Raw genomic sequence first — 27,330 nt, 5'->3', positions numbered from 1 at the left:
CAGCACAACTCACCCATCTCCACTTGTTCCAGGATGAAAGTGCTAACACAGGCCCAGAAACAACAAATGACTCAGGAAGCAGCAGGGAAGGAAAAATAGCAATGATAATAATAATAATAAAAAGAAAAAAGAAAAAAAAAAAGCTTGTTGGGGAAAAAAACCCTGCTACAGATACAATTGGAACAGCAATGATTGCAATAACCAGCATCAGCACTTGGAAATCAGGAACCCTATCAAAATATTCCACCCACAAGATGCTGTTAAGGGATTGCTGACTCCCTGTCCAAATTGGATCTCGCCTCCATCTTCCTGATCAAGCCTTTGCATAAATCAAAACAGACACAGTGACAGACAGAGCAGCACATGGAGAGCCCGGGCACCCTGCAAGCATCATTGCTGTGTGGATGGCATCCCACCAGCCAAGATGATAATTCCCTATCTCCAGTGTGGAGCAGATGTGAGCAGCCAGCAGAAAAATTATCTGCACTCTACAAATATTTGACACCCAAAAAGGATTTTGATTCAGCCACCCTCGAGCCTCTTTCATATTTACTTGGTGGGAACATTCAGGCACTTGAGCTGGACTAGGAGAGATCCCTACAAAAGCCAATATTAAGCTTGAATGCTTCAGGATTTGCTGAAAATCTTATTTCAAATTTCACCTTTGGTTGCAGTGAGAAAGGTCACACTGCTTGGGTGGAAAGCATAAATCACCCAATCAGCAAATTCCAGGCATGACACATGATTGAACTCCGAGAGGCTCCTCAGAGCTGTTCACACAGGAGAAAAGGGCATTGCAAGAAAAAAAAATAAAAGCCCAACCCAAATCTGGAGAGCCTTGTGCTCGTGGCCAGGGAGGGAGGCACGACTGAAGAACTAATTTGCAGGATTTATGGCTTGGCTGTGCCTTCATGTATTGATTCACAGACCAGTGAGAAGCAAAATCTCCCCCAAAATACACTGACAGAAGCACGAGTACCTGATCATACCCTGATCTCCCAGCTAAGGCCAGGCTGCAGTCTGCAGGAAAATCACTCTGCACAGCCCAAATCTGTGCCTGGTCACCTCCTGCCTACTGCAACAGCAAACCTGGCCTCTTCCCCTCAACCCTGAGAAATCCCATCCTCAACAGGGGCGGAGAAGCCAGGAAGGATCCCCAGATTCCTGGGCCAGACAGATGTCAGCTTTCTGCTGGAGGCAGAGGACATTTCAGTCCAGCACCTGAAGAAGATGAGACCTTTTGGGGAGGCTCAGGCAGGGGTCTGAGACTCTCTGAACTGCAGGCTGCATTCCCTGACACCTGTGTTGCTGTTCAGCATCACACCTCTGCTTTACATAACCTGCATGCCGGGGTGGGAGCTGAGAATAAACACCCTGGAGCAGACCTGACACAGGCAGTAAGAAAAGGCTCCACTTCCAGACATCCCCCTGAGTCCCTTCTGCTTGGCAGGACCGTGTCAGGTCTCTGGAAGGAGCATTTCCCTCTCCAGAATATGATCGGACTTCAGGATCATCCCACCTTACTCACAGCCCTTTTTCTCATGGCTCTCCCACCTCCCCAGTCCCTTTCCATACTCAAGACCACAATCAAAACCCAGTGAAATATCTGAGGAATGAGCCCAAGTAACTCCATGTAAGCAGCACGGTGAATTTTCTTTCTGAAAGCCTCCAGAAGGAAAACAAAGCTGAGAACAAAACCAGAGTGCCTTCTGTTGCCATTCCCTTTTGAACCAGACCCAAGAATTAAGTTTTCCCTAGGAATTAGAAGTGGTTGATAGGGCTGCCTGCCTCAGGAGGTAGCTTGGATCCTGTTTTCTCTAGGACATCTGTAATTACTTTGGAAAACTGCTCACCCTCAGGTAAGCAGCTCCCTCTCAGCAGCTCAGAGGCTGCAGGAGTAAAACAAGCAATGAACAAGCCCCAAGAACGAATTGCAGAAACCCGGGGAATATTTAGGGGCAGCTGATTTGCAATTCCAGTCGCAAAAGGCTCATAAAGAGCCCTGTGGGTTACCTGACCTGCCTGTCGATTGGGAAATGAGGATTTTCATGCCAGGCATCCACAGATACAGACACGGAGGTTACAGGGACGGTGTGAGAGCAGAGCTCAAGCAGCCCTCCCTCCCCAACACCCCCTCGACCACCCTCCACTCACCCAGGAACTCGGCTCCGTTGCTGTCCTTGGGGCTGCTCACGCAGTTCTCCAGGTAAATCCCATCCTTGTAGCAATCCTCCTTCTTCCTGGTGAAGCCCAGGATCTCGCTGGCCTGATCCAGGACCTCCCCTCCCGAGCAGGAGCACGGGGTCTGCATGATGCCACACGGGTGGGAGCTGCTGCTGATGGCCAGGCAGGCGTCCAGCCACTTGCAGAGCATCTGGCAGGCGGCTTTGCTGGGGTTCCTGTTGCCCACCACCAGGTACTCCACGGAGAAGTCCCTCTCCTGAGCCTTGGTGGGCTTCCACCTCATGGGCCAGGTGTCCACGCCCGGCGGGGCCGTCTGCTTCATCTGCAGGAATTGTTTGTTGGACTGGAGGAAGGCAAAGCGGGTGGAGCCGTCGCAGAGCTTCAGGACATCGTCGAAGCTCTCCATGCCCAGGTAGGTGCGGGTGGACTCCAGGAAGGAGTCGAACTGGTAGGTGCGGATGTGCTGGTGGTCACATACGCCGGAGGGCTTGAGGATCTTCATGTACAAAGTGTACCTGCGAGGGTCGGGGTTCTGGATAATCCAAGAGCACAGGGAGGAGTTCAACGGGAAGACGGCGAAGGAGGAGAAATACCCAAAGAATTTCCCTTGGACCAAAGTGGTGCAGGGAGTTTGTGCCAGGTCCAGAGCGACCACGGTCCACACAAAGTAGAGTGGAGATACCAAAAGCAGGTTCAGGGCGGATCCAATGCTCCTCATCCTAGGTCTCGGGTCCTCTGGAACTCAAAGTAAATGTCAAGCAGGTGCCAGATCCTGGACATAACAGGGACCAGCTTAGAGGAAAAGCAGAGTTTAAGAGGCTCTGGATCCGAAATCAAGCCGATCCTCCCATGTCTGGATTTGAGCTCCCTCCTGTGGCCATAAACAACACCTGGAAAAAAACAGGGAAGGGAAGGAGGAGGGGAGAGAAAGAGAAGAGATTTGGGATTTGGTCGTTTTGGCGGTACTCTGTTGTTGATGCTGTTTTTATTAACCCTTCACACGGCTGAGAACCCACATAGCAGCCCCAGAACCGGCACTTCTCACGAGGAGAAGATGCAGCCCCACATCACCATCCCTAGACTTGGTTTGGGGCTGTCCCCATCCCCAGGCTTGGTTTGGGGATGTCCTCGTCCCCAGGCTTGGTTTGGGGTGTCCCCATCCCCGGGCTTGGTTTGGGGATCCCCATCCCCAGGTTTGATTTGGGCTGTCTCCATTCCCAGGTTTGGTTTGGGGGTATCCCCATCCCCAGGCTTGGTTTGGGGTCATCCCCATCCCGAGGTTTGATTTGGGGGTGTTCCCATCCCCAGGCTTGGTCTGGGGGTGTCCCCATTCCCAGGTTTGGTTTGGGATGTCCCAAACCCCAGAAGGGACCAAACTGTGCCTGACCCGGGCGTGAGCACAGCTGTGATTCTGCTCTCCTTCCCAGTGCCCCCTGCCCATGCAGATCCCTCTGCTGAGCCCAGCAGAGCCTGGACTGTGAATCTGAGCCGTCTCCCCAAAGAAAACAGGGTTGGTATCTGGGTTAGAGAGGCTCCAGCTCTCTCCATCCCCAGGGAGATGGTTCAACACAGACTGCAGGCTGCACCTGGGGAGGGTGGGCTGGAGGTCAGCATGGCCAGCTGGGCTCTGCCTCCCCTCTTCCTTCTGCCAGCACTTTGTTTTTAGCCACTTAATGCCCTTCCTTTTCACTCTCCCTTCCACCAAAACCGTGCAGGGAAGGGAGTTGTTGCTCAGGAACCCAGCTCCGGTGGAACCCCGAGGCCAGACAGGAAAATGGATGGAGCTGAACACCCAGTACAGGAGCAAAAAAGGGTTATAGAGACAGATTTTATCTCTTCCCACATCAGGCACCCACCTCTCCTTTCACCCCTGAGTACTGGACACCCCAAACCCTGTGGTGCCAGGCTTAGAGCATCTGCAGAGACTGAGAGCCCTCTGTGCCGGTGCCAGGACCTCCTTCAGCCCCCAAAACCCTTCCTCCAAAGTAGAATCCACCCTGCAATGCCCTAAGGATGCATTCCCTGCAGCCTCCTGTGGCACAGATTCCTCCTTCAGCCCAGCTGCCCAGAGCCCTGCTCCCCCCATGCCAAAGGGGCACTCGTGTACATCTCCCTCTCTTACCCCAACAAATGACTCTCCTGTGGTCCCTCCCCTCCATCTCCTCTTTCCAGGAGAGAAGAGAGAAGAGGAAATAAATGAGTAGCAGGACTTTCCTTATCTCGTACCCCCTCCCACAGTTGTCCACCCCCAGATTTGGGGAGGGGTTCAGTTAACAGGACAGGATGGGCAGACCCTCAGAGTGTGGGGCAGGACTGTTGATCACACAGCCATGGCACATTTTCCCTCCCACCTTTCCAGCTTTTTCCCTCTGAGTTCACCCCAGGTAGAGAAAATCAGACATTTCCTTTTGGGTGAGGCTCATCCTGACCCTGCAGCAATTGCTGCCTCCACAACAGATCTGCTTCCCCATTTCCAAAGGACACAGGGGAACCTGGGAGGAAGACTTCCCCCTATCAAGTCAGACAGCTGCCATTATCTGGAGAGACTGAGCTGTTCATAGTGAAAGGAACTGCTCAGGACCTTTGCACTGAAATGCAAACAGCCCAATGCCAGAGGGGCAAACATCACCCTGGGTTGCAACTTCCAAATAATTCAGATGGTCTGGGATGTGTTTCCTGTGATCAGGGTGGCACTGCCGGGAAGGAATTATGGTGAGAGACTGTGGAGAGCGGCATCTGCATCCAGGGAGGAGGGAAAAGTCGTTTTCATTGCAGCCACTGCTCCAGCTCCAGTGCTGCCATCTCCCACCTCATGCCAGGCTCTGCCTTCCCAGACTGCAAACAGAGGGAGCTTTACAAATTCCCAGCAAATCCACAGCTCAGGCAGCTAATCCCAGCCCCAGGAGAGACTGAGAAACAAGAGATGAGAAGCCCACAGACCATCCTGTGAATCCGAGGTGAGATGAGAAGCTAAATGCATCTCCACATTCACTCGGTTTCTCCCCCTGCTCTGTATCAGACTTCTCTCTGCATCTCCCTTTTTCTGCCAAAACCTTTTCTTTTGGGCAGGAAAGGGTTAGGGAGCTCCAAAGTCAGACCTGCTGTTTGCAAACTGTGTTTCGTCCCTGGCTTCAAATCTCTGCAGCCCCTGCCACCACATTCCTGAGTGTGTGCTAGACCTGACACTAATCAGCACGGAGTCCAAATGCATTTGGACTTAAATTTTTTACAAGTCAGATCCCCACTCCTGGCTGGTTTGCAGTCTACAAAGCTTGACAGTGCAAATCTCCCCTTGCCAGGCTCCTGCCTGCCTCTGGGGCCAGGATTCAGGAGTGAAAAAGGGATGAAAACCTGGTCTTGCTTGCAAAAAGACACAGGCATCTACCAAACATCTTATAAATTTCCTGATTAGCAGGAGGGGTTGCTGTGAATATTTTAAATATCAGATTCCAGAGCTGATAGGCTCTTGCTTTATCTGAGAGTCTGAGGGGGCCACTGGCTCTCTCAGGACAGTGCTGGAAAAGCTCATTCTGTTTGCAAATCCAAACTCTACCCGATCTTCACCCTGCTGAGCCAGCCAGGGATCAGAGAATTATGGAATATATTGAGTTAGAAGGGACCCACAAGGATCACAGAACCACACAGCAGGTTGGGTGGGAAGGGACCATAAAGATAATTTTGTCCAACTCTCTCTCACCTTCCACTACCCCAGGTTGCTCCAAGCCCTGTCCAACCTGGCCTTGGACACTTCCAGGGATGGGGAATCCAGAATCTCTCTGTGCAGGGCCTCAGCACCCTCTGAGTAAAGAATTTCTTCCCAAAATCCAATCCAAACATGCCCTCTGGCAGTGGGAAGGCAATCCCCCTTGTTCTGTCACACCATGCTCTTGTAAATAGTTCCTCCATCTTTCTCATCATCTTAACCTCTGGTCCAGAGCAGAAACCTGCCTTTCCTGGTTGGAAGCAGGAGCCAGCAGTGCCTCCATAGCAACCAGATGATGAGGAGACAGGGTTTGTTTTTGAAATCCAGTCCCTAATGGTGACTTCAGCTCCTGGGATTCAGCCCAGGCCTCCTGCTCGCCACAAACTCAATTTTTTCTCACGCTGACCACAGACCTGCTTCTGTCTGAGGATGTGGAGAGCACAAAGCAAATTCCCCCCTCACTGCCCCTGTCTGGGAAAGGCACCATGAAAACCAACAAACTTAAACCAGACCTGTTATGGTTGTTAAGTCTCACAATTGATTTCCCCTCAGTGCAGTCCCATCTGGAAGGTTTCACCATAAGGAACATAAACATATTTTTTTTCCTATTTTAACTAATCCCTGCTGAAGTGGGAATCTTTACTTAGAGCAGGAATAGGTGGGCAAAGCCCCCTCCAGACCTGGATTTTTGGGTCAACAGGTGTTGAATGTGGCAGAAAGATGCAACAGGCACCTGAGTGGCTGATATGTGTCAGCAGAGATCCATCTCCTACATTTCCATCCCAAAAAAAACCTCAAGGGGGTCATATAACCACAGGCTACAGCCTGCAGCTGGGGAAGGGATGTTAAATGAGTGAAAATCAGATTATTGCAATGGCGGAGGTCACATTTCTATGGCACACAGTTAAATTTACCCACATTCCCATGGTTTTTGCCACAGTCAGTGTCTAGTTAGCCTAGGCTCTTTCTGGAATTTTGAGTGATGGAAAACATCCCAGCCTGATTCTATCCTTTGGCTCCAACTTGGAGCACACAAAACCTCCCCAATCCTTTCCTTCCATCTGTGCCTGGGAGATGGGTCTGGCAGAGCAAAGCCTGGGGACAGCAGGTGACATTGGAGCACCTTGGGCTGTCCTTTGCCTGCATTTCTCAAGGACAAACCAAAACGTTGTGTATGTGTCCCTGGCAAAAATGTTTTTTTCATCCCAAGAAACCCACAGAAAGAGGCTGAAAAGCTTGGTCTGAATGGTCCTTCTGCCCTGGCTACCTTGTGCAGGTGTCAGGGATGACAAGGAAGGGGATTCTGAAGAGCTGGGAGCCACCAGTGAGTCTCCTGCACCCTCACACTATTACTGGGCACAGCCCTGGTAACTTTTTCTACCTCCTTGCTGAGCATTTCCCATCCCACTCTGGCATCCACTGGATCAGAAATCCTCTGGGACAGACCTTCACAGCTCAAATCAAAACCAGGCAAGAATATACCCACAGGTTACACCTGGGCTGCCCAGAGGGTTTAGGCATCCAGTTTGTGCTGGTCCCAGTGAATTTTGGAGCCCAAGAGGTTTGAGCATCCAGTTTGTGCTGGTCCCAATGAATTTTGGAGTCCAAGGCATTTGGGCATCCAGTTTGTGTTGGTCCCAGTGAATTTTGGAGCCCAAGGGGTTTGGGCATCCAGTTTATACTGGTCCCAGTGAATATGGGAGCCCAAGGGGTTTGGGCATCCAATTTGTGCTGTTCCCAGTGAATTTTGGAGCCCTGTGGGTTTGGGCATATCCAGTTTGTACTGGTCTCAGTGAATTTTGGAGCTGTAGGGATTTAGGCATCCAGTTTGCACTGGTCCCAGTGAATTTTGGAGCCCAAGGGGTTTAGGCATCCAGTTTGCGCTGGTCCCAGTGAATTTTGGAGCTCAAGGGGTTTGAGCATCCAGTTTGTGCTGGTCCCAGTGAATTTTGGAGCCTGCAAGCCATAGAATCATCAAATTATTAAGGCTGGAAGAGATCTCCATGGTCACCAAGTCCAAGCTTTGACCACCATGATGGGCCCGGTCTTCCTGCAGGAATGATCCAGGTCTGAGGCTGGATTTTGCCACCACCCTCGTGTTCCTGCTTGATTCCTGCACAGGTTCTGCACCCTCACACCCATCCTGTGGGGAGTAAAATCATCCTGATTTTACCCACAGCAGCCTCCACCCTCTGCCTGACCAGCCCAATCCACCCCATCCCACCAAGGTGGACACCTCCAAACTGGCATGTCCAGCCCTGAGCTGTGCCCAGCCCATGGATTTCAGCTCTGCCTGGGCAGGAGGAGCCTGCAGGATGTTTCCATGTCCTGCTTTCCAAAATCCCTGCACGGCACAGTCCTCCCACGAGGGAAGGGTGACATCCCTGCTGGAGCACCCACCACCTTCCCTGCCTGTGCTGGTGAGGCTCCTGGAGCAGCAGCCGGGATGTGGCCAATGGAGGGCACTCTTAGCCATGCACACAAACCCACAGGCAGACAAACACTCCATGGAAAAGAAAAAAAAAGAAAAAGGAAAAAAAAAAAAGGAGAAAAAAAAATCAAGATGGCTGCAGGAAGGGCATCCTTCCCCACTGCTGCCTGTAGGAGCATTCCCAACTCCCTCTCCTGGTCTGTTCCCTCTGGTTCAGCACTTCCAGCTCCTCTTTCTCTGCCCACTGGCTCCAGATGTGCCACTGGCCAGGATTTTCTTCCCTCTGCTTTTCCTCCTCCTGACCTTGGTGCAGGGCTGACATCCCAGCAGGGTGAAAGCCACTCTCACTGAGATAATCCTCCCTTTCCTGGGGCTTCCCATTTCCCTGAAAGAAAGTCCCCAGATATCACATTAAATACCCTTTTTGCCTGAGGCAGAAAAATGCCTGGCCCTGAAAAGTCCCTTGCCACTCTGAGAAAACACAGTAAAGGAATTTGTTCTGTCCTTATTCACAAGGAACTGTGAGCAGAGAGAGAAAAAAAAAAAGCTGCAACAGCTTGGAAATTTTGAGGGTTTTTTTGTGAGGGAGCAAAGCAGAGTGGAAATGCCTGGAAAAACACAGTGGCATCTGTGAGCTGACAGCACAGAGAGGAGTCAAGAAGGGCTCAGACCTGAGTGTTGTTTGGCTGCAGTGGCTCTGCTGGGCTGCAGGGACAGGAGTTAACCCTGGAAGGCACCCACAGAGCTTGGACAGGTCCTGGAGCAGCACCTCTTCCATAAAATCAGTGCTCCAAAATCAGGGTTTTTCCTGAGTACTGTTTTTTATGGTCCATTTTCCATCCCTGGAAGTGCTCAAGGCCAGGTCTGAGGGCTTTGAGCAAGGGAAAGGTGTCCCTGCCGGTGTCAGAGGGGGTGGAATTAGATTATATTGAAGGTCTTTTCCAACCCAAACAACTCCATGATTTTCCAGCCACAGATTTCTGCATGGTCCCCTCACATCCTGGAATATTTGCTCCATCACTGAGGACTGATGTGCTTCCCCCTGCCTCTCTCTGAGTCTCCTGAGTGCAGAGAAAGGCAAAATCTCACCTGCCTGTTGTGTTAATAAATGCTATATATACACACACCAGCATCCTTTATCTCAAATTTCTCCCAGCTTCAAGCAGGAAAAGGCACCTGCAGACCCCAGCAGATATGGAACGGCCTGAACAGCATGAACAGGGTGGGAAATGTTTTATTCTGATGGAAATTGGCTTGTGGGTCAGGATCTTGATCCTATTTCAACTTTCAAAGGCTGGAAGAAGGGATTTGGGGAAAGGGAGAAGGGAGGGCTGGGAATGGGAAATATCTCAAAATGGATCATTCTGGGGCTTTCAACCACAATTAGGAAACTCCAAAGCCCCTGAGCTTTGGTTGAACCCTCCCACCTGTGATGTCCTTCAGCAGTGGCCAGATGGGGAGACACAATCAGGGGGAGCCAGATTTGAATCCTGCTCCAGGATTTGTGCACTCTGTCAGTGAAGCATCTCTGCCAATCCTTCCCCACCTGCAAAGACGAATGTGAGAAGCATCCTCTGCTTTCCTTTGGGGGGCTCCATGGTCTGAAGGATTCCAGCAGAGTGCTGGAGATGGTGATTCATTTCCAACCAACCTGGATTTCATCCCAAAAGGAGATTAATTTAAAGACTCAGGTGTCTGTTCCTGATGATGTTGACTATAGATGTGCTAAAAACTCTCAGGGTTTGCAAGGTCAGGCTCAGTTCCTTGCTCTGGATGATTTTTTTTCCAGTGGGTGGGATCAGGGGACAGCTGAGCACAAAGACTGGAGCTCAAAATCCAGGATCCAGTCAAAATTCTGTGGGGAAAATCCTGGCCAAGCAGGAGGGCCAGCTGTGCTCCAGATGTGACTGCCTCAGGAAAGGGGGCTCAGGACTCTGTTGGCTCCAGCACAGCCTCACCCAGGTGTTTTCTGTGATCTCTGTGCCATTCAACCATCATCACATCCCAATCCACATCTATTTTTCTCCTCAGCTTTTCTCTATATGGGTGCAAATCCCTTGGCCTTGCCTCTTGGGAGCCCTGGCAGCACTTGGAGCTTCTCAAGGATTTCCTAGGGGTGGCTTTGATGTCCTGGAACAGCAAAGTCAAGGAGCATGAGGGGGCTCTTGGCAGAAGGTTGTTGATGGAGGTCATCATGTGATATCTCACCCTGCCTCAGTTTACCTCAGTTTAAGGAAAGCAGACCAAAATCCTGTCACAGACATCTCTTATGAAAAATCCCGTCCTTAGCCAGGGTGGGATGTCACATGATGACCTACCTTCAATCCTTTCCTTAGGATTTTTCCTCCTGAGAAGCTGAGAGGCCTCAGGAACAAAATGTAAGCAATGATTATCTGCTGCTGTGGAATGCAATAGGTGGATCTGTGATTGGCCCATGTTGGATGTTTGTAATTAATGGCCAATCACAGCCCAGCTGGCTCAGACAGAGAGCCGAGCCACAAGCCTTTGTTATCATTCTTTCCTATTGTATTCTTAGCTAGCCTTCTAAAGAAATCCTTTCTTCAATTATTTTAGTATAGTTTTAATGTAATATATATCATAAAATAACAAATCAAGCCTTCTGAAACATGGAGTCACATGCTCGTCTCTTCCCTCATCCTCAGACCCCTGTGAACACCGTCACAAAATCCCCTTTGGGAGTGGGGTTACAGCAAGCCTGCTGTGAGTTCCCAGGCATTTCCTCACTCCCAGAGGAATCCACAACCCCTCTGATCCTGGTAAAATCAGCTTTTGCTCCATGCCAGCATCACCCATTCTCCCTGCCGGGCCCAACTTCCACCCATCCCCACCAGTGATACCAAAAAAATACCATGGATTCTGCACCAGCAAATCCTAGAAAATCCCATTTTCCCTTATTCCTGCCTGCCAGTGCTCACAGCCAACCCTTTGGGGTCTTTTTCCCTCCATCACCACCCTGCTCCTGAGTGTGAGTGTTACACAAGAGGGCCTCTGAGGGCAAGGTCACCCCAAGGAGGGAACAGAAATGCTTCCATCGCTGCTCATTGGAGCTGGGAACCGGGATGGGATTGATTGGGAATGCAGCTGGAGGTTAAAAGCATGGGCATTAGCTGGGGAGCTAAGTGGGAAGCCCCCAGGGATAGGGGGTGTTTAGGGAGGGGCTGTGTGTGCATGAGGCTCAGGCTTGCACAGGGACATGTGCACAGGGATGTTTAACACAGCTAAAACTGGGCTTTGGGATTCCTGGGGTGCACATCCTGACCCTGCTGACTCCTGCATCCCGCATCAGTCCCATCCTCAGGCTCCTTTTCTGGCCCTTGGGGAGAAAAGCCTTGACGTAGCTCCTGTTCCTGTGGCTAAACTCCTATTCCCAAAGCTGAACTCCTATTCCCAAAGAGAAAAGCCTTGACATAGCTCCTGTTCCTGTGGCTGAATTCCCTATTCCACAGGGTGCAATGCTCTCTCCTGAGCTGTGCCCTGGCCTGGTCTGGGGTGGGGATTATTGGCTGGGGCAAAAACCTCCCCAGGAAGTGTCCTGAGATGTGTAGGCAGTGATGTTTCAGTGTTTCAGGCCAAAATTTAGGAAGAAATTCTTCCCTGGCAAGGTGGTGAGGCCCTGGCAGAGGCTGCCCAGAGAAGCTGTGGCTGCCCCAGCCCTGGAATTTTCCAAGGCCAGGTTGGATGGGGCTTGGAGCAACCTGGGATAGAGGAAGGTGTCTCTGCCCATGACAGAGTTGCAACTGGGTGATCTTTATGGTCCCTTCCAACCCAACCTTTTCCTGCCCCATGGCACCTCAGAGCTGCCCAAGGGAAACCAAAGGAGACCAAGACCCAAACAGCTGATTTTGCAAACAGTTTGTGGCTAGGATCTGCACAAACCCAAGTTTTAGTGCTTCTCCCAGCACCAGGAAAAGAGATTTCCCAGATTTCCCCTTTGCTGCTCTCCAGCTCGTACCTGGCTGAGGATAAAGAGCAGCAGGAGTGACCAGAGGCCTCTGACCAGCCCCAGTGCATGGAAAATGTAATGTGGGCTCTTCTTCTGGCTCCTTCCATGGCTTTGAATGACCCTGCCTCAGTTTCCCCCCACCAGACAAGCAATGTTTCCACTCCCCCGGTGATGGGGATGAATTTCCTGGGAGGCAGCTGGGAAAAGATGGAAAGACTGCATCAGAGTCAAATTTTACATCAACCCTGAAGGTGCACCATGCTGTTTTTGAATGCTGCTGCCTCAGCAAAGTTAAAACTGGATTGGGAACATTTCCCCTTCTGACAACAGGAATTCAGCTTGTAATTTTTAGGCATTCAGTTTCCAATGCCCAGTGAGGACATCATTAAATCACACACAGAAGTACTGTGAGATCCTATGGCTCAGATTTGCAATTTTCCAGCAATGGCAGGATGGAGATTCAGGCTGTGCCTACAAAAGACACTTAGAACACAGGACTTTTTAGTAAAACCAGAGCTGTGACCAACCCTGGCCTTACTTTCACTGTCCATAGAGTGAGGACTATGAAAGAACTTCAATTCCAGAATCACTTTAGTGATGGGAGAGATTCCATCTGCTTCCACAGGCTCTGAACTGCTTGTCATGAGACAGATGGATGAGATGCAAAGCATAGTCCAGCTTTGGAATCTGTGATACTACACTAAAGTAGGCAAATGGGAACTTCCCAGAGTCATGGAGGTGGCAGAAATACCTGAGCTTGAGCAGGTGTGGAACATTTCTACCAAGCTGAGCACAGCCCCTAAAGGTGGAGAGAAACAGAGACAAAGCAAATCCCTTTTGAAGCCCCAAGTTTCCATGGTTTTGGATCCAGCCATGACCTTGAAGCAGCAGAAGTCTGCACCCTGCACTTACAAAGCAGAAGAGCAATAAATATGTGTGTTCCTGCAGCACCTTCTCCCCGAGGTCCACGTGGGGAGCAGCAGTGAATCAAGGCTGGTGAGGCAGGAGCCATCCTCACTGACCCCAAACTAAAGGAAGTAGTTTTTCACACAGCTCATAATTCAACGAGGGACCTCATTGCCACAGGATGATGTGGCGGCCAAAGGCATAAAAGGGTGACAAAATGGATTAGGGAATGTGTGGAGGAGAGGTCAAACCATTGCTCTTGAGCAGGATGGTCTGGGTGCAAGTGACAGTCTCAGTGTGGCTCTTTCTGTGCTTTTCCTTCAGCCTTTCATGGGTTATCCAGATGGATTTGGTTGGACTAGGGTGGATTGCCCCAACCCAGGGCAATCCTCAACTTCAGACTGGGGGATGATGGATGAAGAGTAGCCCTGAGGAGGAGGAGGGTTTGAGGATACTGGTGGATGAGAGGTTGGACACAAGCTGGCAGTGTGAGACGGCAGCCAAAAACCAACCAGATCCTGGGATTCTTCAAAAGAAGAGAGGCCAGCAGGGTGAGGAAGGTGATTCTGCCCCTCTGGTGAGACCTCAGTGCTGGATCACTCAGCACAAGGAAGGCGTGGAGCTGGTGGATGCAGAGGAGGGCATCCAAAAAATGATCCGAGGGCTGGAGCCCCTCTGCTGTGCAGACAGGCTGGGAGAGCTGGGGCTGTTCAGCCTGCAGGAGAGATGGCTCTAGGCAAATCTCATTGCAGCCTTTCAAATTATTCAGAAAGCTTGTAAGAAAGAGGCTGAGATGCTTCCTACCAAGGCCTGTGGCAACGGGGCAAGAGACAGTGGCTTTAAGCTAGGTGCAGGTTGGATATGAGGAAAGAATTTTTTATAATGAGTCTGGTGAGGCCCTGGAAGAGGTTGTTCAGGGCTGCCCCAAACCTGGAAATGTTTCAGGCCAGGTTGGGTGGGACTTGAACAACCTGGTCTTGTGGAAGGTGTCCCTGCCCATGGCAGAGGTTTTGCAGCCAGATCCCTGCAGGATCCCTTTCAAACCAAGCCCCAAAGTGCTGCTGCCCATGGAAGCAGGGGAGTGGAGTAGATGATTTTTAAAAATCCCTTCCAAAGCCAGTGATTCCACCCTATGATTCCATGATTCCATGATTCTATATCTCTTATTCCTTCCATGATTCCATGATTCCATGATTCCATGATTCTCTGTCTCTTATTCCTTCCATGATTCCATGATTCTATATCTCTTACTCCTTCCACGATTCCATGATTCCATGATTCTCTGTCTCTTACTCCTTCCCTAAATAACCATTCTTTCATCTACCGTAAAAAAGTGCAGGGATATTATATCAAACCACAAAAATTATGTTCAAACTGCCAAACCGTCTACAGAGCCTGAAACTAAAGAGTGCCACAGATCACATCCACGTTGTTAAAACCCCCTCCCAAAGTGGGTTGGCCTGATCCATCCTCCCACTCCACTCTGTGGGAAAGCTGCCCTTGGGATGGATGGTGATCTCCCCTGACCTAAATTCCCCTGGATTGTCGTGCTCATCCCCACGCAGGGCTGTGCCTGCTCTAACCCTGCTGGACAGCAAAGCATCCTGCCTGCTGTGCTCCCTGGAGCCTCTCCTTTTCCTCACAGGCTCCTCAGGGCAGAACCTGCCTTCCAGGCTCCCCTGTAAGAAGCCCTGGGATGCTGGAATGCAGGGAGGCTGGCACAGGGATGCAATCACAGCACAGGCGTTAACAAGCTGGATTATTCCTCGCATCTCATCCATCAGTCTCATGACAAGCAGTTCAGGATTTGCATAAAGGAGACAGATGTACTCTGTTCCCCTTTCCAGTCCTCTCTCCAGGAACCCTTGAGCAATGTGACGTGGGAAAGGAGATTATTGGTGAGGGGTTATTGGGAGGCAAAATTCTTCCTCTGTTCTCCCTTTCCTTGGCTTTATTCAATCACAGGAGATGATGGAGGACATTACAGAGTGATTTGTGCAGCACTGAGGATGTGCTGGTTCGGGGCTGGGGTTAGTGAGCTGTCTGTGTGCAGCCTTGATGAAGATGAAGGGCTGAAGGAGAATGGTTTATGTTTATTCTGAGGAGGGCTTGGGTGATGCTTCATCACAGGGATGACAGCAGAATCTGGGATTTTTACACGCTTCTTTATTTGTGCGAGTATTTACTTGTGGATCAGAGGAGAGGAAAACAGGACTGAAGAGCTGGAGGGCAGCTGGAGGTCTGCAGGCAAGAGGGCTTAAATTTAGGTTACTACACAAAACCCAAGACCTGGGAGGGGAATTCAGCTACAAAGCCATGTGCTGGCAATTCTTCTTGCCCCATTTCCTCCAGAGAAATATTCTGAGGCTCTTCCTTCTGTTTCCAAGTCAGCAGTGTTTAGGGAAACCTCAGCCCCAGGTGTTCCCAAGCAGCCCTGCTGTGACAAACCCACCTGTGCAGCACAGGATCCTGCTTTAGTGAGCCAGGAAATGTAGGAATGATGAGGAAGGTGCCAGGGAGTGAGGATTGGTGCCTTTTTTGCCTAGAGGATGGACTGGGCAGGGATATTATGGAAGTCTCCAGTCTCCCAGGACAACCCCTGGAGGGGCTGGGGCATCTCCACATGTAGCTCCAGGCTGGAATCCAGCTCAGCATGGTTGGGAATGCAAGCCCCCACCTCGTGCCAGACACAATGAGCAGATGGCCCTCCTTTAGTTCCTGAAGAACAGGAATCCACATGCCAAATCAATGCTAATTTGCCCTTTTGCTGTCTGTCTCCACAGGCTACCGGCTCTGCTGCTGAAGGATAAGGAGCAGGGGCTGTGTTTTGGCTCTGGGACCAGGCATGGCACAGCTTGTGGACACATCCCCAGCCCTCCTTCCCTCTGAGAGGGGCTGGAGAGAGTCCCTTGGCTCAGCCATCTGCCACCATGTGTCCTGGCACTGCCTTGGGCCAAAGCTTCACTGGGGAGCGTGGAAGTAATTAATTGGTCTGGATGATCATGGGACCGCTCTGGTGCCTGCCCGTAATCCCTCAGCTATTTATGAGGAGAGGTGGAGCCTCAGAGGAGGTGCATGGACATGGACAGCACAAGGGGATGTTCCCTCAGGTGTCCCTGCAGGAACTGAGGGGAGGGGAAGATCAGAGAATCATAAAATCATGGGATGGTTTGGGTTGGAAGGGGCCTTAAAGGCCATCCAGTTCCCACCCCCTGCCATGGGTCCAGCCTTCCACTAGACCAGGTTAATCAGATCCCTGTTCAGCTGGGCTGGAATCCCTACAGGAATGGGAGCCCACAGACCCTCTGGGCTGCCCCAGCTCTCTGATCTCTCTTTAGGGAGCAAATCCAGATATCACCTCTGTGGGATCAGGTAGATCCTGATCTACCTGATTTTGCATTGGACCCACATCAGTGGGGGGCTTTTTCCCTGTCTTACCATTCCCTGCACATAAATCATCAATTTTTTGAGTAGACTGTGACCCCTGCCAGTACCAGCAGCAGATCAGAGCACTCCCCTCAACCCTCAGCAATCCTGACCCAAAGAGCAAGGTGAGGAAAAGCATTAATCCAATTTCTTTTTGTCAATGCTGCCCTTTGGTAACTCACAAAAAGCCGAAAAATGTGGGTAGAGCTGGTAGATCCCGGTTAGGGGAGCAGGAGCATAAAGTTTGCTGCCAGTGCTTTTCATGAGAACTGGATCAGTGCTTTTTCCCTCTCCCTCCTTCCCTCCTTCTCCTTTGCCTTTGCAGAGTGCGGCAGCGTGGGGATGAATCGCCTGATTGTGCGCTCCTCTTTCCCCCACCACGCCGCTCCAACAGCAGGGCTGGGGGATGGAAAAGGAGCCCAGCTGCCTCCTGTGGGCTGTTCTCTCTCCACCCACCAAGCACTTTAAATCAGACACAAATTAACACCAACTCCTGGCATCCTTTATTAGCCAGGATTGGCTCAGCCTGGGTTTGATTTGCTTCTATCTTCTATTTTAATATTTCACATCTTTCCACCCCAGCCCCACCTTCCTGGAGAGCGCACCTAACAATAACAGCAATGCACTGGGAGCCCTTCAACTCTTACAGGTGGTATTGATTTCTGGTTTCTCAGGCTTTAAACCATGCACTGTGCCCCAGTAGGGGACAGCAATCCCTCAAATGTTTCATATTTCTGGGATTTTTTTTCACCCAAACTGCTCTCAAAGCATCCTTGAGGGAGAAGCGCCATGCACAGAGTCACGAACATGATGAACGTCACCTTTAGGGTACAGAGGGTTTGCCATTTGTCATCTGAGAGGGAAATTATGTAAGATCTCCTCTCCAGCGCAGGGAATAGAGGCAGCTGAAATCTGACTGCCTAATGTGGGACATGGTGCTGGTGAAAACCTGATTCCTGCAAGGGATCATTGTCTCCAAAGGCTCCACAGTGGCTTAAACAAAAGGAGATGTCCCCACACTCTGGGAAAGGTGGCACCAACGTGGTCACTGATACCCATCATGATGGGAATCCAGGACCAGAGTCTAGAGAAGAGCCATCACTGGTGGAGATGCACAAAAGATTTTATGAAGTGCCACAAAGTTGGTCAGAGTGCTGCAGCACATTTCCTCGAAGACAGGCTGAGAGAGATGGGGCTGTTCAGACCAGTCAGAGAAGAGAAGAGAAGAGAAGAGAAGAGAAGAGAAGAGAAGAGAAGAGAAGAGAAGAGAAGAGAAGAGAAGAGAAGAGAAGAGAAGAGAAGAGAAGAGAAGAGAAGAGAAGAGAGAGAGAAGAGAAGAGAAGAGAAGAGAAGAGAAGAGAAGAGAAGAGAGAAGAGAGAAGAGAAAAGACTCTAGAGACACCTCAACACAGCCTCCCAGTGCCTTAAAGGAGCTTATAAAAAGGAAGGAGAGGGACTTTTTACATGAGCAGATAGGGACAGGATAAGGATCTGTGATTTCAAACTGATAAAGGACAGATTTAGATTAGAGATTAGGAGGAAATTCCTACCTGTGAGGATGGTGAGGCCCTGGCACAAGTTGCTCAGAGAAGCTGTGGCTGCCCCACCCTTGAAAGTTTCCAAAGGCAGGTTGGATGGGACTTGGAGCAACCTGGGATAGTGGAAGGTGCCCCTGCCCATGGCACGGAGTCAGGACTGAATGATTTTGAAGTTCCCTTCCAACCCAAACCATTCCATGATTCCCTGTTCACAGGGCCCTGTCCCTCTTATCCTCCTGTTTTTTTTTAGTCCTCATCATCAACATGCTTGATGGAGACAAGATGAGAAGAACAAATAATGGGTTTCCTGCTGGAAGCACCATGGAATTGTCTGTCTCCTCCTGGCTGGCTGCTTGGCCACGTTTGCCAAGCCGCGCACCATTCGGCAACTGTCAAACCTTTTGTGGATTTCCATCTCTGCAATATTCGTTTCTTAGCAACTCTGTTTGCTTTTAGAAAAAACAAAATGTCTCTGCCTGTGGCGTGCTATTTCAGGCAGAAACGGTGCTGTTTCAGGTCCACGCCAGTCAGAAGGACCCTGGTGAAAATGGTCCTGTCTGCCCACTCACTCTTAAGAGGACTGAGTGAAATTCTTATTTGTTTCCTGCGTTCCACCTGCCGCATGGAAAGCGCAGCAATCCTGGGCAGGGGCTGTGGCAAACAGCTCCTACTGCTACACTGCTGTTCCACAGCCCCTGCCGTTCCTGGAGCCTGGAGGAGATTGTATAAGCCAGGTAATGAAGCTACAAGTCAGCAGCAAATTTTACAGCAGAGCACAGTTCCAGTGAGAAAACACAGTTTGTGACCCCTGTGTACTTTATTGGGATTGTCCTTGGGCTTGCAAACTTTGATTGGATCCAGCTCTACCAGAAGATTTGCCAGCATATCCTGCTTGAGAGAAAGACCAATGAACTTGGAGGGCTGACCTTGTAAAAAAAGCTCAGCAACAATTTCTCCCATGCACAACATGACACAATCACTGTGTCATTTCAGGATCCATGTTTTAATTTCTTTATTTTCATGCCATCACAGAATGGTTTGGGTTAGAAGGGACCTTCAAGATAATCTCATTCCACTCCTTGCCATGGGCAGGGACACTTTTCACTAGACCAGATTGCTCAGTCCTGTCCAACCAGGCCTTGAACACTTCCAGGGATGGGGAGTCCATTCTATTGTTTCATTCCCACCAAAATGTTACAAATCCAGTCTCTCTCTAGTGAAAACTGGAATGAGTGGCCCTGAGTGGCCAGCTCCTCTGCAATGTAAGTTTTATCCTCCTTCATGAGTTCCCAGTAAGGCTAAAGACACACAAACTGACATTAAACAGCATCAGCACCTCTTGAGATTATGATTTAGGAGATCTGATCGATTGGAAACTAATTCCAATTAAAAACCAACCAGGCAGAAATGCTGCCTCACTTCACAGGCTCAGGAAGGAGCTGAATTAAATAAGATCCCAGAAAAACAAATGGGACTTGAAGGCATTTAGCATCAGTGGGGGGAGACGGATGAATGGAAATGGGACTTTTAGAAGGTGAAGATCAGCTGTGCTTTAAATATAACTGCAGACATCAACTCTCCCACCCAACACAATCCCTCTATTTTATATTCTCAGTCTGAGCCAAGTTGAGTTGAGTTGAGCACATCACCCTGAACATACCCCACACCTATGAATTCCTCGGAATATTTAGGACAGGATAGAGATCTCACCCACTCAGTCTGCTCCTAAAGGAGCATAAGGCTCCTTTACTTCTCCATTGCTCTGTGCCCATGGGAACTGCTGACTCCCTGATGTCTGATTTGTGGCATTTTATGCACTTTTCAAGTGGCTCAAATAATGATGATTCTCAGTATGAATCCAAAAATCCCCAAAAGCTGGTTAAAAAGCAGGCTAGACAAAGAGGGAAAAAATAAGACTTGAATTTTAAAGATCTGTCACTGGCAAAACAATAGGTGCAGGATGAGAATAGAGGGAGAGAATAGAGGGAAGGAACTCAGCAACCCCAGAGTTAAAATCTTGAAGCCTCAGGATTCTTCACTGAGAACCAGTGAAGTTGGACATGGAACTCAAGTGGTGTGGGAACTTGTAGAGTTTGTAGCCATTTTCTTGGGAAATAAGGACCCTCCGTCTTTGATATAGATCCAAAGTTATTCACTGACTCCAAGGAGCCTCAGTGACGTCAGCGGGGCCAGGAATCCATCTCTTTATTCCTGAGCTGAATGCCTACATATTGTTTTCATGCAGCTGTAAAGACCTCTTTTATGCATCTTCTTGATTTTTCTCTGGCTCATTCATCCTGATTCATCCTCCTCTGCTCAGAGCTCCTTGAATATCCTGCAAGAAGCCCACACACTCAGACACATTCTTGCCCGAGCCTACATCACAGTGTACTTGTCCAAATAATTTTTACTGAAATAAAGTTCCTGCCTTGCAAGATTGCCAAGAGCAATTGTTTTGGTGAATCATAAATACTGCAGAAAGTAAATGTTGGTTCAGGTTGTTTGTTTCCACCCTTGGCAGACCAAGCTCTAAGGGTACCCACCTTCCTCAGGAAATTGAGATTTTAGTTCAGCAAATAAACAATGATGACAATGGATATTCATCAGGAGAGTCCTACATTTGACTCTGGGAGGTGAATCTGCAGAAAATCATGAACTTCTCCCTGCTAAGAATCACCAAAACAGCAGCAGAAGTACGGAAGTAAAGATGTGTGTACATCCTCACCTCTCTGCTCAGCATCCTCACCTCGCCTGCAAACCACCCTCTCCAGGCTAAGGGTGAATGACCCAGGAAGATCCCAGGGCCAGAAAGAGAAGATCAAGTAGACCAGAAAGAGAAGATCAAGTAGATTGTGCCAGTGTAACTTGTGGGTTGAACCACATTGGAGAGAGGTACTGTGCATTTTATCTGAAGCTTTTTCAAGGAAAAGGACACAAGTTGCCCAAGACATGACAAAACAGGGTTTTTTTTTTCACTCTCACTTTAACCACTGGGTTTTGATGTTTAAGATGTAGGCAGGTCCACCTGAAAGATGAGAGAGTCATGGATTGTTTGAATTGAAAAGGACCTTCAAGATCATCTCACTCCAACCTCCTGCCATGGACAGAAACATCTTCCATTAAATACTCAGAATGAATGATTTAATCCATCCTTGGATGCCTAAGAGACAGAGATATAAATCTGAGCTGTCCCCTCAAGATTCCTTGGTCTTTCTGTGGGAAGAAATGGGAATCTGCAGCAGGGAGTGATTTTGGACAAAGCTCCTGTGGTGCAAAGTCTTGGGCAGTCCCTCATTGACAGAGGAGCTTCCAGGAACACATTTTGGGATCACTGCTGTCCCCATGTCTTTGGGAAGGGCCTAAGTTCCCATGGACAAATTTATCCATGGACAAATTCCTCAGCAGCACTGCTCATGGGGAGACAGAAACTGGACCTCAAAATAGGGATCCAGATGCCACTTCAGGACTAATGCCAAAAATGTTGTCAAGTCAGGGTCCTTTTCTAGAGCTCACTCTGGATCTTTTTCCTGATATCCATGGAAGATCCTTATCTTCTTCAGCTGATACTGATTAAAAGGCCCTCTAAATTTTACTTTAACACAAATAATACATAAAGGTAACTCTGTCATATTTCATAATATGGTGACTGCAATTCCACTCTTGTTAAAGAGCAATTGCAGTGTAATTATGATAAGTGTGTTCTCTGACACGCTTTAATACCACAAATACAAATGTAACGTAATTATGCTCCATTACGATATATATTAATATTGCAATTGGATTTTGCAACAATGCAATGACATAATTGGTAATTATGGGATGCATTGCATGTATCAGTGCTTCACATTTGTGCACACACCCCCTCGTGTCTCAGGGAAGAATTGAGTGGTTCATGGTGTGGCTGAGAATAAATACTGTAAATGTCACTGCAGTGCTGTACATTCAATTCAGGTAGCACAGGGACACCAGAGAGCCAACACAAACCACTCACTCATGCAGTTAATGTTCTTATTATATCAACAGAAATAATTATTGATTGAGGAAAAAACCAAACCACAGTATAATTACGTTTTAATTGCAATATAATTCTGCTGTAATTACACTTTTTCTGTTATTTGGCTTGGCCAATAACAATCAGGTTAGTGAGACATTGTTCTCATAATTTTAAAAGATTGTATTATTGTGTGATATTGTACAGCATCCCAAGAGAAGAGGTTTCATCACTGATCAATTATTTCAACATAAGCCTGGATTAGTGTTGGAAAATTAACAATAAAGAGCAACACTGCTGAGTAGCCTTCCTGAACCCTTCATGGGTCTGGCATTGCCAAATCACCGGCACTCAAAAAATCTGAAAAAAAAAAAATTACATGGAAAGATGACATGCCAGAAGTGGGTCCTTACCCTCAGTTTAGAACCCTCTGTCAGCTTTTCAGGAGTCTGTTTGAAAAAGCCAAAGTCTTTGGAGTGGAAAAGGAAGATTATTCTATCCAATTCTACATTCTCTCCCCAAAATATCACTCGATTCAATAATACCCAGGAAATATGAGAAAGAAGGTTATGGATGCTGATTCCACTTTTCTCAAGATGCAATGCCATGAACAACCCCTGGCTCCCTCCAAAGTAATTGATGATGGAAGATGTTGTTCCAGAGAAACTCTAAAGAGAATTTTGTTACTTGTCTCAGAAACCAGAAAGGTCTGGGAGACCTCACAAGTTACAAGAGACAATTATCTCATCATCAGCCTCGGAACATTTTTGTGCTCAAAGCATTGGCAAGAACAATTAGTGTCCTCCCTGCCTGCATTCCCCCTCTTATTTTCTATTCATTAAAAAAATAATAAAAAATCAAACTGAATGAAAAAGTTGGAGAGGGAATGAAATCCTGTGTGCCTCCTGGATCCTCTGGATGATCCAGTAGCCATGGCAACAAGCAGTACAACAGAACTCCTTTACCTTTGATTTTTCCTTTTTTGTCTTAATGTTTACAAGAAAAGAATTGAATTTTTGTTCCCAGTTCACCTCCTGCATAGGCCGAGCAAAACACTTTGCACAGTTTCTCATGAGGTTCTCCCTCTTTTTCATCACTTACATGTGGACATGACCAAGCTCCATCTGAAATCAGTTTGTCTATGAAGTTTTCATCCCTTGTTATTAAACCTCCTTCCAAAAAACCCCCAAAACAACAGGAAAGGAAGGTGGGAGGTGAGCTGGAGACATCCTGGACAGCACAACAGTTCAACACTGACTCATTCCCACAGCAAACCCCAGAAACCAAAGGTTCTGGAGGGTCCCAGGAGGGATTAAACAGATTCGTGGAGGCACAATCGATCCATGGTTATAGAACAGGTTTTTTTTCAGACACAACTCGAAATCAGAGAAAAATAATCATCCCTCAGTCAGTAACTGCTGGATGTACGCAGTGAGCACCACAGATGGGATTGCTTTATACTCACTCCTTTCTGCTTTTCTGCTCATTGGCATCTGTCTGGAAAGAGGTGGAGTCATCATCCCCAGAGTTTTAAATCCTTCCCATCCCTGGAAGGGTTTAAAAAATGTGCAAATGTGGTGCTTAGGGATGGTTTAGTGGTGACCTGGCAGTGTTGGGTTAATGGTCAGAATCCATGATCTTAGTGGCCTTTTCCAACCTGAATAATTCCACGATTCTCCACTATTTTTACAAGTTCCATTAATCATTGGTCTCACCCAGAGTGGCTGTTACAGATTTTATGTTCAAAGTCACATCCAGCCTTCAAACTTCCCACCTGTCCTGAAGAACAGAGGGATGTTGGAAGTGAGGGGTGATTCCAAGAGAGGATCTGAGCCAGTGATCCTTGGATCAGCATTTGACAAAGGCTCTGGCGTGGTCCCCAAGCTCAGGAAGGATCTCAGGTGAGATTCCCTGTCTGGAAAATGCCAAAGGATGCAGGAAACCACGGATTGGGCTGCTCATCTGAGCTGTGTCTCCAGGGCTAGGAAGGGTTTGTGAATTTTCATGGCATTCCAGGAAAACCTGAAACAAGCACAGTGGCACAGGAGATGAGCTCAGAGCCATGGCCCAGTGCCTGCCACTGCAGAGGTGTTCAAGCCTGGTGTTTTGTGTGGGTTTCCTTTTTTAAAATGAGCCGATTGCAGGCCAAGGCTCCAAGCAGAAGTTCAGGGTGGTGAGGGCCATACCCCACTGACACCAGATTCACCCAGATCCTCTGAGAAAACAGGGCTCTTCTTGACTACTAGGAAAAGAACTGGAAGTTTTTTGTTTGAAGTTGTTTTGTGGTGGAATTTTTTTGTTTGCTTGTGGCTGTTTTGTGCTGGATTTTTTTTTTTTGTGGTTATTTTGTGGTCGATTTTTTTTGCCAACAACCCCCACAGGAGACACTGACTGGAGCCAGGCTTTGACTTCTGCTCTTTCTCGCCTTGCCCAGGAATAACACCACGGACACACAGAGCAGAGGAACCTTTACCCCTCGTTGCAGCTCCAGCCCTTCCATCTCTCCTGGAGCAGGCAGGCAGACTGCAGCAGCTCCGAGAGGGGCCAAGTGTTCTCATGCTGCTCCCCAGAGCCAGGAGGCTGTGGCAGAGTCAGGCTCTGTGCTAGGGCTTGGGCTTGCAACCAACGCTGACACTGCATTGCAGCACTAGCAAAAGTGGGGAGGGAGGAAAAACTGATGCACACCCTGCAGGGAAAACAGCAGAGGTGGGATCATCCTCTCCATCTCTGGTGGGAATCCTGTGTCCAGAGGGGCTGTGCTCCCATGGCACTTCCTCACAGAAATGCACAGAGGGAAACCTAGCACTGACAGGTGAAAAAAATAAAAAAGAAATTAAAACAAAACCCAAACTCCCAAATGTGTAAAGCATAAGCCTAGCTGAGCTGGCACTTCTGCTTCCTTCCACAGCCTAACTCATTACTTTATTGAGTGCTCTGGGATACTTGGGAGTGTGAGCCTGTGCTCTTAAAAAATACACCACTGTCCTACAGTCAATTCCATTCGTGTTCAATAGAAAGCAGATCAGGCTGTAACAGAGCAAACCCTGCCAGAACCAATAACTGTACAAGCCATGGTGTTATGCTAAGATGCTGCTTCAATAAATTATCAGCTAGGAAAAGTCTGGATCCTTTAACACTCCAGAGATTTGTGACTGCGCAAACCTGTGTATGGATACAGATAAATGCAGTTTAGCAGATTCACTGGATGCTATTGGCTGAGGATTCTCTGAGCAACGAGGAATGACACGTTTAAAACCCTAGGTTAAAATTGGGACTGGCTGGCCCATCTTCAGAGATGAAAAAAAGTCCATATTTTAGGTACACAGTAGCTAAAGAAGGGGAAATCCTGCATGTCAGCCCCCAAATTACAGTTTCTGTGTAGAGAAAGATCTGTTAAGGATGGTCCCAGTGGATCCCTGGGACTCATTTATGCTGTCAGGTCATGGTAAACACTGAAAACAATCTCCAGAAGAGGAAATCAAAGACTGGCTGGTGAGAGAGAGGAGATTTGGGAGGACCACGAACAAAATCTACGGAAAAAACTGGGGAAAATTTTCCTCTTTGTGGGGGAAAAGCCATTCAGTTGAAGAAGGACTGGAGGAATGGATGGAGAATAAGTCCACTGAGAAATAACCCAGTGAATTCTGTCCCCCCAGCACATGGTTAATGCTGAGGACTCAGTGCCAGTCCTGGAGGTCTTGAGGAGTCCCTCGACATGGAGAGAGCTTTTCCCAAGAGTTTGGATGGTTTGTTTCAGAAATCATAGCAAGGCTGCTCCTGAAAGAAGCCACCTCATCTCTTCCTGAGGGCCACACCCTTCCAGGTGTCCTGAGTTGTGTCTTCTCATGAGCAGAGTTTCTGTTTTGGAGACATCCCTGAGCCTCTGGCAGCATTAAAAGTGGTCAGGTGGAATCTATGAAGCAATTTCCTACTAATCTACAGGGATCCAGCTTTCTCCTCAAAACTGGGGCAAAAAATTGATTAAGAACTTCCTGTAAGACCTCAAGAGACTGAAACTGGCTGGAGCATTCACTGTGTTCACCCAATCTTCCCTTTTGAAACATCCAGCATATCTTTAGTGACCCAAAGGGCCACGTATTTTACTGTTACATAACAAAAATACTCAAACAAAGCAGGGAATGAGGAAGGGGGAGAGCAGCTACGAACCATGGACTGAATTTTAAGTCAAAGAAAAAAAACAAAAAGTTCCCTGCCCAAACATCAGCCCAAGTTCTCTCCCTCCCTCAGTGGGCGCCCAGCTGAACCACAGCCTCGCCTCATTGCCTGGCTGATGAACTCTGAAAGACTGCAGCCCCAAGCAGTTCTCTTCCAGGGAGTTTCCTTGCATTTCTCTTTGCAGCCTGTAATCAGATATGAAGCTTTTTTGGGAGGCATTAGCACAGATGACACTCTGCAGAGAGGAATTGTGTTGCAGCGTCTGTAAGTCCTCCTTCCCTCCCCAGCTGATGTTGCTATTATTGTTCTGCAGTTCATAACAAGATGACTCTGAAGCATTTCCAATTCGTCCTCTTGACACAACCCTCCAAAAATGATCTTTTATTCCTTGCCATGTTGTTGGGAAGGATGAAAGTTTGACAAGAAAGTCTCACAGATATGTGTGCTTAGCAGAAAGATTTTTGAATGTAGGATCTGAAGAAGGAATAGAGATGGAAGCAAGTTTTGATATAGAAGAAAAGAATTGCTGAGCCAGTCTTACTGGATAACCAAGGAGGCAAAGGGTGTGTTAGTTAGAAGGGGTTTTTATGACTTAGAGCAAAGGATAAACCCACCTTAAACAAGAAGATATTTTTACCAAGCAGAAAAATAGCACAGGCAAACAAGTCAGCAAATGTTGCAAGTAGAAGAAAGGTCTCAGAATTTTCCACTGCAAGAAAACTGAAAAACAACTTCTAGCTTAAATTGTCATGTACTAACTTTTAGTGATTGGAGGATAGTAACATGAATATGGTAATTATAGTAGTTATGATAGGCTGTAGATAAAAGTTAAGGTATAGATTGGTTCTACTGCATTAAGATGCTGAGCAAAGAAAAATATATAATGCAATGTAAGCAAAACCAAAGGGTCTGGAGGTGAGAGCTGTAGGCACAGGTTCTGTTGTCCATGACCCTGGACTGCTGTAACCTCTTGGATGGAATAAACTGCATTTTGAAGAGCTGCCTGGAATC

General features: G+C 48.3%; 1 protein-coding gene across 15 annotated transcripts in view; it reads right to left on the bottom strand.

The window, feature by feature from the left end:
- Positions 1-27,330, bottom strand: part of ADGRB1 (adhesion G protein-coupled receptor B1) — a 291,999-nt gene that overhangs the window by 206,550 nt on the left and 58,119 nt on the right. For all 15 annotated transcript variants that reach the window (XM_063174933.1, XM_063174955.1, XM_063174924.1 and 12 more), the window contains one exon: positions 2,155-3,074. In XM_063174933.1, coding sequence (XP_063031003.1) covers positions 2,155-2,902 — 748 coding nt within the window. In that variant the 5' untranslated portion in view covers positions 2,903-3,074. The remainder of the gene's footprint in view (positions 1-2,154; positions 3,075-27,330) is intronic.

Source organism: Melospiza melodia, chromosome 1 (genome assembly GCF_035770615.1).
Source record: "Melospiza melodia melodia isolate bMelMel2 chromosome 1, bMelMel2.pri, whole genome shotgun sequence".
Lineage (NCBI taxonomy): Eukaryota > Metazoa > Chordata > Aves > Passeriformes > Passerellidae > Melospiza > Melospiza melodia.
The sequence above is the reverse complement of the archived record's forward strand: the minus strand, read 5'-3'. Positions and strand labels throughout refer to the sequence as shown.